At 35.3% G+C, this 11,437-nt stretch overlaps 1 protein-coding gene across 3 annotated transcripts; it reads left to right on the top strand.

Moving 5' to 3' along the window:
- The first annotated feature begins 278 nt into the window (after positions 1-278).
- On the top strand, positions 279-9,613 carry LOC124885556. Of its 3 annotated transcripts, none has more exons than XR_007042674.1 (2): positions 279-1,150; positions 7,741-9,613. XR_007042674.1 is itself a non-coding variant. In XM_047393465.1 (2 exons), exon 2 carries the CDS (start codon positions 3,972-3,974, stop codon positions 4,956-4,958), a length of 987 nt encoding a protein of 328 aa, XP_047249421.1. In that variant the 5' UTR covers positions 391-1,150; positions 3,657-3,971; the 3' UTR covers positions 4,959-4,968. The 3 variants fall into 3 exon arrangements, 1 of the variants encoding a protein (XP_047249421.1); XR_007042673.1 differs by lacking the exon at positions 7,741-9,613 and adding an exon at positions 1,561-1,811; XM_047393465.1 differs by lacking the exon at positions 7,741-9,613 and adding an exon at positions 3,657-4,968 and having other exon boundaries at positions 391-1,150.
- Positions 9,614-11,437: the final 1,824 nt, after the last annotated feature.

The following is an 11,437-nucleotide window of genomic DNA, read 5'->3' as shown; positions in this document are numbered from 1 at the left end:
ATTAGTATAATATGTATAATATTTTTAAGGCAAAATGACTCGATAGATTCTTGTACTATGTTCATTTTGTAATGTGGATATTCCTGTAGACACGTAATTTTGTTCCTCTTCTAAAACATTTTTACTGTTTATCCCGTCTTACCACATATTCTATTTGCATGGTAATTTTTTCATAAGAAAAATAAAATAAATAATCACCTCATCATTTTATTTATTTATTTATTTATTTATTTTTATCTTTATCTCATTTAATAAATTCTAACAAATTTTATCTTCTTTTAAACATGCTAACAACCTTTCCAATTAAAAAAAAACACATCACCACCGAATATCCTCCTACCCTACCTACCCACGTAACCCCTATCCACTTTTATTTTACACGCTATTTCTATATATAGAGGAGGACAGAAATAGAAAAAGAGGTCATCTTCTTCACCAAAAAATTCACCTCACGCCATATACACCACCCTCGAAGAAATTACATCACAACGACACACAATTAACGCACATAACAGTAACACAGATCTGAGATTCTCCATTTCTTTCATTCTAATAATCCTTCATTTTCATCCATACCCATCGACGCACATATACACACAGCTAAAGGGAAGGACACAGTGAGGGACCAAGAGAGATAGGAAAAATGAGAGAATTAGTAGAAAAATGGGAGGGAGCTGATCGAAATTGAGAAAAACAGACGAGGGAGAGAGTGAACGCAAACATCGAAGAAAGAAAACTAATCGAAAAACGTGACGCTGGCTGGAAAAATCACACCCTCACTCTCGTCCTCCATTGTTCTAGCCGAAATAATGGGACCAGTGAGAAACACCCCAAAATTCGATCAAAATCCAACCTAACCCGAGTCTCTCTGCCATCGCTTGAGCTCATCGGAGCTCCTGTGAATCGGGAACGGTGAACCCTACTTCGATTCTTGTGAATTCTGCTGGAAAAGAGTGAAACAGGGTCGAGTTGCACAAAATCGGGTTCGGGTTTGTCTATTTTTGGCGATTTCTGTTTTGGGTCAATAGAAAATTAAAAAAAAATGCATACCGGAGCTGGGGTTCGAATAGAGGCTCCGAATCGAGGTTCTTCATCGCCGATTCTGTCCTTTTATTGAAGTATTATTGAATTTCAAGATCTTCGAATCGAGGTCCAATTCTATTTCTTCTTTCTTTTATTTTGTTGTTTGTTATATTCGATACATCGAATTGATTGGTTGTTCTTTGATGATGTGAATTATTGGTTGTCTTGATTCAGTGTTTGATTTCCTTGATTATGGATTGATTATGGGTTGTGTGATGAAATAATATCTCATTAACAATTAAAATTAGTTAAATGGGACGGGGATTGAAAGTTGATAAAGTGAATATTGTTGTTTTGATTCATTGACGTAGTTGATTGTGATAGTGCTATGATAGGTCAAGCGGGGTAGGCACATGCTAAGTCGGATAGGCAAATTGTAGAAATGGAAGATGGTGATTTGTTGAATGTGTGAATATTTGTTGAATGGTTCTTTCTATTTTAACACACAAATTTGAGAAAATGTATTCATTTTACTAGGGAATGCCCCGATGTCTTATGTACTTATTCACCAGGGAATGCCCTGAGGTATTTTGTACTCGAAGGACGTTCACGATGAAGGTCTGGCGCATCGGGTAAAGCATTGGAGCATAGTTTAGGATTAGTGTAGGTTTACTTTTTAGTATCTTTTTATTTCAGGTTGTAATAATTGGACTAGACATTATTATTTTGGTCTTGGATTGTTGTTTGATGTGTCTGTTGCTTGTTTATGCGTCTTATGTGATTTATACATTTTTAGTGTCAAAATTAGCTGATACGCTCCACCAAGCGACCGTGGTCAAACCACGAGATCGAGGGGTGCCTAACACCTTCCCCTCGGTCAACAGAATTCCTTGGTCGGAATCTTTGTTCGTGGATCAGTTTTTAGAGTCAAACGGTTTTAAAAAAGGATTTTCAAAGGTGACTTGGCACACACGATCTATGCCAAGTGGCAACTCTGAATTTAATTGTGAAATGAATCCTTTTCGAAATAATTTTTTATCTTTTGTCACTTAATAATAAAAATCCTTTCGAAACTTTAAAATGAATCTTTTTGGTTAAAAAGGGGGTGTGAGAGCTCTGGCGACTCTGCTGGAGATTTTTTAGAATTCGAGCTTATTTTTGGATTTGTATCGGCTTAGTTTGACATCATGGGTGTATAGACGTTGTTTGTGTTATCATTTGTATTTGTTTTATCATTGTTGAGTGCCTACTTGCTATGTGTTTACAGTTTTTTTTATGTGTTACCGCTTTATATCTAGCATTATTTGCATAATCCGAGTCAATTCTTTCTGCTACAAGTTCTGTAGTACACGCTATGTACACGACCTATAGTTGAGTCACCCTTATTTTAGGAGGGGGAGCCGTCGGCTGGTATGGAGTAGGTGGAAAGTAAAGAAGCTACTATCGACCATACGCTCCCTCGAACAGCCTTGTTAGTGAACCACAGCGTAGGTCAGCCTTTAGGTCATAATTATCTGCATCATATTGAGACTTAGCGGGATCCACTTAGACCCACCTCTAAAGCATCCCTATGTGCTGCATGTTGCATCTTTGAGGGTAACGTGGTCATTTGACAGACTGGTGTGGGGAAAGCATATGTTAGAAGTAGAGTGTGTAGGCAAAGAAAAATCAAAAAAAGAGAAAAAAAGTGAGTAAAAAAAAAGAGTTTTGTAGTTTTTAAGTTTTTTTATGGCTTTTGTTTTTCATAATCCAAAAATTCAAAAAGATTTATTTTACCTTTTGCACTTATGTTCTCAAAATACAAAAACTGTCAAAAAGATTTTTCTTTTGTTCTCTTTAGCAAACATTTATAATTCGAAAATTCAAAAAAAAAAAAGATTTTTTTCAATAGAAGCTTTTATAAAGGAAAATTAAAAAAAAAAAATGGTAGAAGTTTTGTACATTTCATATAATGAAAATACCAAAAAGATTTTCTCTTTCATAGTTGTTGGTGTCAGTCTTATGTGAAGTGTCAAACTAAAAACTCAAAAAGATTTTATTGTTTTTCATCTTCTGTTTGTGGTCGCGTCTTTTAAGTCAGGGTTCAGTCGGTTATTTAATCCTTAATTGTCCTATCTGGACGAACTACGCACCCCTGATTCTCCTATTTCTGAGATACGTAGGCAACCTATTGTTGGTTCGAAGATCTTATTTCAAAAATCCAAAAATATTTTTCTTCACTCTTCATTTAGAGTAGGTGTCTATGTATCAATAAAAGAAAACTGCAAAAAGATTTTCCTTTAATAGGTGCAAGTTTTATTGTAGTATGAAATGCAAAATTGAAAACCCAAAAAAGAGTTTCTTTGGTAATCATAGGTTTCATTTTGTATAGGTTATTAAAGCTGAAAAATTCAAAAGATTTTCGTCTATTCTTTTGACAATTTGTCATTTATCTTTTCTTCTTAAAATTTCAAGAAAAAAAAGAGAGTTTAAGTGGCCATTTTGGCAAAACTTTACGAACTACGCAAACCTGATTCTCCTTTTTCGGGAGTGAGATACGTAGGCGCCCTCCTTGGGTTCGGTGATTTTTTTTAAAAAAAAAAAAAGTTTTACGAAAGTGTTGAACTCTAACTCATTTTCTATCTCTTGTCCAGTTAGTTTAAGGTGGTTGATTTGTGGCATTTTGGCTGATCCTTCATATTGCACCTAGCCGAAGAGAAAGTTATGGCCAACAAGGATACTGGGATTGTGGTTACTAATCAAATAGGGAGTTCGGGAAATGAGAATTTAGGAGCTAATGAAGAGATTCGAAATTTAAGGTAGCAAATGATAGAAATGCATCGAGCTTGGGGTAATGGGTTGCCGCCGCCTCCATTTTTCGCTGATAATCTGAAATATCTTTCTAGCTTGCCTCCCATGTCACATGCACAATCTCTCATTTTTGTTGATATGCCACAATATGCATCAGGATGACTCCGAGGCAACAATATCCAACCACTTCCAATGTTTATTTCCTCACTCCCCAATCCAAGACTACCACATACTTAGATCTACCTGTTGTTCACGCTTTTGCGGTGCCACCCCCACCTGAAGCTCCTACTTTTGATGTTCATCCACAAGTTGTGTCTCCCTACTCTACAAGAAAGTCTGCATTGAATATTACTGGTGATCTGCGTTACACTTTTGAGCCTACATTTAAGTTGACTGATCTTTACAGTGACACTTACCCGCCTGAATTTCCTCCTAACACTAAGAAGCCTATTATGACAGAAGAACAAGAGGAAATGACCAGAAAATTGAGAAGTTTGAAACTGGCTATGAAGAACTTGCAAGGACTTGGGGATTACAAAAGGGTCTCATATAAAGACTTATGCATGTTTCTAGGTGTTAACCTTCCTCCTGGATTTAAAATGCCAAAGTTTGAGAAATATGACAGACATGGGGACCTAGTGGCACATTTAAGGTGCTATTGTAACCAATTAAAGGGCGCTGGAGGGAAGGAAGAACTACTCATGGCTTATTTCGGGGAGAGTCTTTCAGGCCTAGCTTCGGAATGGTTTGTTGACCAAGACATCGATAAGTGGATTAGTTGGGATGACCTAGCTAATGAATTTGTGCAACTATTTCAATACAATGTGGAGTTGATTCCTGATGAGAAATCCCTGACTAATATGAAGAAGAAGAAGAAGAAGAAGAAGAAGAATATCGAAAGTTTCAGAGAATATGCGATTAGATGGCGTGAACAAGCTGCTAGGGTGAAACCGCCAATGAAAGAAAGTAAGATAGTGGAGCTATTTATTCAAGCGCAGGATGAAACATATTATCAACACTTGTTACCTACATTAGGCAAGCTGTTCATTGAGGTTCTTAAAATGGGGGAGATGATAGAAGAGGGAATTAAGACTGGCCGCATTGTGAGTTTTGCAATATTGAAAGCGACTACTCAAGCAATTTAAAAGGGTTCAGGAAATATTGGGGAGAAAAAGAATGAGGAAGATGCTTCTACTATTGTAGTTGGACAGCGAGAAAGGTCAAGAAGACCACGTCGTCGTCGCTCTCAGACTCAAACTCAAGTTTATGCCAAAGCTCCACATAATCACTCCCAAAATCCATTATACTTTGTTCCTCCACATCCATATCCAGTGTATAATGCACAACCATATGTCCAACCCCCATCTTACCCACAATGGCATACCCCAATGCCCCAGAGTCATTCTCTAACACCACAAATGTACCAAAGCCCTTCTAGGCCAGATTTTCTGTCCAAGCCAAACAATGAAATGCGGCAGAAGTCGAGAGATAGCTTCACGCCAATTGGAGATTCATATGCCAGTTTATTTCAGAGATTTGTACAGGAGGTCATGATCACTCCTCTCCTTAGGCACACCCTTGATCGACGTTCAAGAAATTTTAATCCTAATACATGATGTACGTATCATTCTGACGCTCAAGGTTATAGTATTGAAGATTGTAGATATTTGAAAAGAGAAATTGAAAAAATAATTCAAGATGGATCAGTTATGGTGCAAAATATTGATAGTAAGGGAAACTCTAGTCATGCAGATATGCAAAGTAGTGGCTAAGTTGTCAGGCTGAGCAATTGAGATGTTACCCTTCTCCCTACTAGGAAGAGGTCGGGTAGTTTGTTTTGTTTTATTTTCTGTCATCCGAACTATTATAGGGTTGTAGTTCGGGATTTATCTTGTTTTGTCCCTTAATTGTTATGTTCAAACCCTTCTATCTTTCATTTTAATTAAATGGAGTGTCCTTTTTTTCTTTGTGTTTTAAATATGTGTTGTTTGTTTGTTTATTTTACATAGTACATGTTATGTTGATTCTAGTGATATGACATGCTAGTGGAATTATCAGCTAGCTCTTAAAATCCAGCTTAATCATGAAGCATTGAATCAGAGACATTTGGTGATAAGTTGAAGTCTTCTTTGAAAATTAAGGCAATTATTTTGAGAATCACAAGAATAAATTGATCATCAATTGAAAGGCAAGTCCTAATTAGGTCAAACAGTAGACGCATGATCCCCATATCAAGAGAAACAGAAAGAAAATCAACTCCACGAAAGCATGAGTCATTCCATGTGAGAGATGTACAACAAAGGTGGAGTTATATGTTTGACAAGTGTAGAAGAAAGAAATAACACACATGCTCAGTTAAAGTTTGTGTTATTAAAATGTCGCAAGTAATTTTCTTCTTTCACTTCATATTGCATGATGTGTACTTGCATTTTCAAGGATTGATATGACGAAGGCATTTCATTCTGTTATCCAAACATTGTGTCATCCTTTGTTTACCCTATTTGAGCTTTAGTTCTATTTCTTTTGTATCCCTCTTTTGGAGTCAAGATAGAGTTAGCAAACCCTAAAACAAAAGTGTTGAGCAAAAGAATAGTTTCAAAAAAATTTCAAAAAAAAAAAAGATATGTCCAAAAGAAAAGAGTGTCAAGAAAAATAGAGCCAGAAAAAAAAATTCAAAAAGAAAAAGAAATCAGAATCAAGCAAAACAAGCTGTCAGAACTACGCTTGACCTGATTCTCCTCTCTCGGGGGTGAGATACGTAGGCTGCCCTTCTCTGGGATCGGTCCAACCAAATAAACAATTTAGAATTACCCAGTCAAAAGAAACTGGGGCATGAGTTAATCCTCATTGTTTAAGTCGATTCCAAAAGTTGTAAGTCCTATACCACTTCAAGTGTCGTTTGGGCCTCATGTCATCCCTTCTTTCTAACCTTACCCAAAAGTCAAGTTACAACCAAAGAAAGACCTTCAGATTAATTTTTGAGAATGTTAAGAATAAGTATGCAATGGATATGATGATGCATTTTGGGTACTACTTGTCTTCCTCAGCATAAGAAATTAGGATAGAAATAAAATGAGAGAGTCTTATTGGTGAAAACCCTCACGGGCACCGTAAGGCGATGGTAAATTGAGAAAATAAAAATGAGAGTCTTATTGGTGAAAACCCTCTCGAGCACCATAAGGCAATGGGGAGCTGAGAGAAAGAAATAGGTTTGTTGGCGAAAACCCTTCAAGGCGCCACTAGCCGAATGAGGCTTCTGAATGAATTTGGCCTAAGGAAGCAACTCAGTTTCAAGGTCATTAACTCAACAATAATTGGTAGAAGTTTGGATGGAAAGATCAGGCAGCTTAATCCAAAATGCATGAGATAATCATTAGAGTTGACTGTCTTTTCTAGATAAATTTTCATTTCTTTGTTTCAAATAGGGATATTCATTGTCTTTTCTTTCTTTTCTTTATTTTTATTTCATTTTCTTGAGTCAGTTGTCCTAATAAAAGTCATTGTCATTTTTCTTTTCTTGTCTTTGAGTCAAGTCTGTGTCAAAACAAGTGAAAAAAAGATTTCAAAACTGGCTACCAGCTTCTTTAATTGCACAAAGCAAGACAAAAGCTAGCACATAAAAGAGACATAATTGTGAGCCGAAAAAAGGACATGCAGAAAGTTTTATCAACAGACAAGTCAGGAAACTCATGAAATACCAAGGTTCAAAGGGTCTATTTGAGAAGCATGGCAAAGTGGAGATACTGTGTTTGTTTCAGTTACTCTTAATAATCTGAGTTCAGCTTAATGATTCAGCAAGTCAATGATATATGCTAATGGTTGGAAGCAAGGTTAAATATGATGAGGGCAAGAGCGATTACCGCGAAAGCTAAAGCCACAAACCAGCCACCATGTTTTTAAACTCATAAGTTTTCTTTGATGAATCAGGAAACATGCTACCTTTAAATCAAGGAATTCAGAGCATAAATATCGAGGGTTGCAATGCCTCATTCCTACAAATGCAGGAAACAATATTGATGTACAGGTTTGATAATCAAATCATAGTAAAATTCATCATCATATATTTTTCAGAGACACACTTTCTTGTCTAGGGATTTCAGTTTTCATTTGTTAGGGGATACACTTCTTAAATTGAACCTTGATTCCTATAAGACGTACCTTTTAGTCTAGTTATTTTAATTAATTCCTATAAGACGTACCTTTTAGTCGAGTCATTCCCCTTGATTCCTATAAGACGTACCTTTTAGTCGAGTCATTCCTTTTGATTCCTATAAGACGTAACTTTTAGTCTAGTCATCCCCCTTGATTCCTAAGACTTACCTTTTAGTCGAGTCATCCCCTGTGATTTCTATAAGACGTACCTTTTAGTCAAGTCATTCTCCTTGATCCCTAGAAGATGTACCTTTTAGTTGAGTCGTTCCTTTGATTCCTATAAGGCTTACCTTTTAGTCGAGTCATTCCCCTTGACCCCTAGAAGACGTACCTTTTAGTCGAGTCATTCCTTTGATTCCTATAAGATGTACCTTTTAGTCGAGTCATTCCCGTGGACCTCTAGAAGACGTACCTTTTAGTCGAGTCGTTCCTTTGATTCCTATAAGACGTACCTTTTAGTCGAGTCATTCCCCTTGACCCCTAGAAGACGTATCTTTTAGTCAAGTCGTTTCTTTAATTCCTATATAACGTACCTTTTATTCGAGTCATTCCCCTTGACCCTTAGAAGACGTACCTTTTAGTCGAGTCATTTCCTTTGATTCCTATAAGATGTACCTTTTAGTCGAGTCATTCCCCTTGACCCCTAGAAGATGTACCTTTTAGTCGAGTCGTTCCTTTGATTCCTATAAGACGTACTTTTTAGTCGAGTCATTCCCCTTGACCCCTAGAAGACGTACCTTTTAGTCGAGTCATTCCCTATGATTCCTATAAGATGTACCTTTTAGTCGATTCATTTCCCTTGATTCCTATAAGACGTACCTTTTAGTCGAGTCATTCCCCTTGATTCCTATAAGACGTACCTTTTAGTTGAGTTATTTCCTTTGATTCCTATAAGACGTACCTTTTAGTTGAATCATTCCCCTTGACCCCTAGAAGACGTCCCTTTTAGTCGAGTCATTCTCCTTGACCCCTAGAAGACGTACCTTTTAGTCGAGTCGTTCCTTTGATTCCTATAAGACGTACCTTTTAGTCAAGTCATTCCCCTTGAACCCTAGAAGACGTACCTTTTAGTCGAGTCATTCCTTTGATTCCTATAAAACGTACCTTTTAGTCGAGTCATTTCCTTTGATTCCTATAAGACGTACCTTTTAGTCGAGTCATCTCCTTTGATTCCTATAAGACATACCTTTTAGTCGAATCATTCCAATTAACTTATAGAAGATGTATTTCTTTGTATGGGATAATTTTTTTCTTAGTTTTGATGTGATTTTAGGAGCCCGCTTGAAGAACAGGGCTAATACATGGAAAGTCAACCAACAAGGTGAAGCAATTGAAAAGCAAGCAACAAGAGGAAGAAAATTGAAAGTCAACAGTTGAAAAATGGCAAGTCAGAAACCCGCCTAAAGAACAGGGTGAAGAAATTGAAAGGCAAGCAACAAGTTGAAGAAATTACAAGTCAGGAGCCCACCTGAAGAACAGGGTGATGAAGTAATGAGTCAGGAGTCAAGGAAACCTGCATAGATAGAGTTTTTGTAATTTCATTTATTTTTTAACTTGTAATGTTCATTTCTGATGTAATAACAGATCCGCGGATCGGAACCTTGACGGGACCTCACTCGACTCTCCAACTCGGTTGTCCTTCTTCCTTTTATTTCTTCCTTTGAATAATGGTCGGGTCAAAATTTTGTCTCGTTGTCTACTTCTTTGTATGAAAATACTTTGTGTTTACATGCAAAGAGGGGCATGATGTAGACACGTAATTTTGTCTCTCCCCTAAAGCATTTTTACCATTTACCCCGTCTTACCACGTATTCTATTCGTGTGGTAATTTTTTTATAAGAAAAACAAAATAAATAATCACCTCATCATTTTATTTATACGTAATTTTTTATGTAGCATTTTAAAAATGACATAAAATTTAATGTAATACTTAAAAATGACGTGGCAGCTAACATGAGAGTTGAAGTGGGGCATGAAATTTAATGTAATACTTAAAAATGACATGGAAACTGACGTGGAGAAGTTGTGTTACACACACCGTCAGAGGAGTTTAAAATGTTGCTTTTTAATGGGTTCAATGGTCCAAATGACAAAGATATAAGTAGGAGTATCCACTTTACCAAACGGACATAGTACAAGGGTCCATCGAGTCATTTTACCTATTTTTAAAGATACCTTAACTTTATTTATAGAGGTAACGATTAATTTTAGTTAACTAGATGTTAATGAGCTATTTGTTTGCAATATATTAACTTGGATATTATTGTAAAAGTTTTATTTATTAATATGAATTTTGAATTTTTTAGATCAAAGTTCTAAATAATTTTGATAAACATAGATAGTTTTATATATATAATTTATACGTAATTTATAATCTTCAATATTATTTTCAGTGATGTAAAATGGTTCTATTACATTAATGTCAAAGGAGAAGAAATGTACACATCAATCAGACGACTAACAACGAGGGGGGAAGCATAATAAAGGGTAGGGGTGTGTAAAAATTGAACCGATCAATAAATCGAACCGATAAAAATGTCATTGGTTTGTTATTATTGGGTTATTGGGTTAATGATTTGTTAATGATTTTATAAAAAAAAATTATTGGGTTATTGGTTCAGTTCGATTTTTTCTTATTAGTTATTGGGTAAACCGATAACCCAATAAGAATATATATGACTTATTATATACTTCTCTTTAATTTCTACCAATTAACAACCCTATTATTTCAATTATACAGATTCTTTATTTCTCCTAACAATATTTAGTTCAAACTTGAAGATTCTTGTAATTAATTAAAACACATTATGTAAGACTTTTGGTTGCAACTAAGATTTGTTTTTTTTTCATCTTACTACTATTTTTATTTTATGAGTATTTTCTTATCGGTTAAATTGAAAACCGAACCATTAAGGACTAAAAACCGATAAAAAATATCTTATTGGTTTGATTATTGGTTTAGCATATTTAAAAATTAAAAACCGATAAACCAAACCGATAATATATAAAATCGAACCGAACTGACCGATGCACACCCCTAATAAAGGGGAGCCAAGAATGAAAACTTAATAGGAAAGTAAAATACATCTAATTAATTCCTTTGATCATAGTTAAGGGTGTGCAAAATTGGTTCAACCGATAAATTAAATCGATAAAAATATTATTGGTTTATTGGTATCGAATTATTGGGTCAATGATTTTTTAACGATTTTGTAAAAAACATTTATTGAGCTATTGATTCGGTTTCTGATTTTAAGATTTTAGTTAATGGTTAAACCGACAACCCAATAAAATTAAATTAAAATTATATTTTTATTCGTAATTATATAATATTGACTTTAGATTTTAAATACATAGCTTATTGTCATTTGTATTTTGTAGTTGTTATCTTAGTTCTTATAATTTGTATAGACTTCATACGTGAAGTTAACATAGAACAAATGAAAATAAGAGAAAGTAAAAAAAATTAGGA

The sequence above is a fragment of the Capsicum annuum genome, chromosome 7 (genome assembly GCF_002878395.1).
Source record: "Capsicum annuum cultivar UCD-10X-F1 chromosome 7, UCD10Xv1.1, whole genome shotgun sequence".
NCBI lineage: Eukaryota > Viridiplantae > Streptophyta > Magnoliopsida > Solanales > Solanaceae > Capsicum > Capsicum annuum.
The sequence above is the reverse complement of the archived record's forward strand: the minus strand, read 5'-3'. Positions and strand labels throughout refer to the sequence as shown.

Coding starts and splice junctions, on each gene's coding strand:
- LOC124885556 (XM_047393465.1), top strand. CDS start 3,972: ATGACTCCGAGGCAACAATATCCAACCACTTCCAATGTTTATTTCCTC.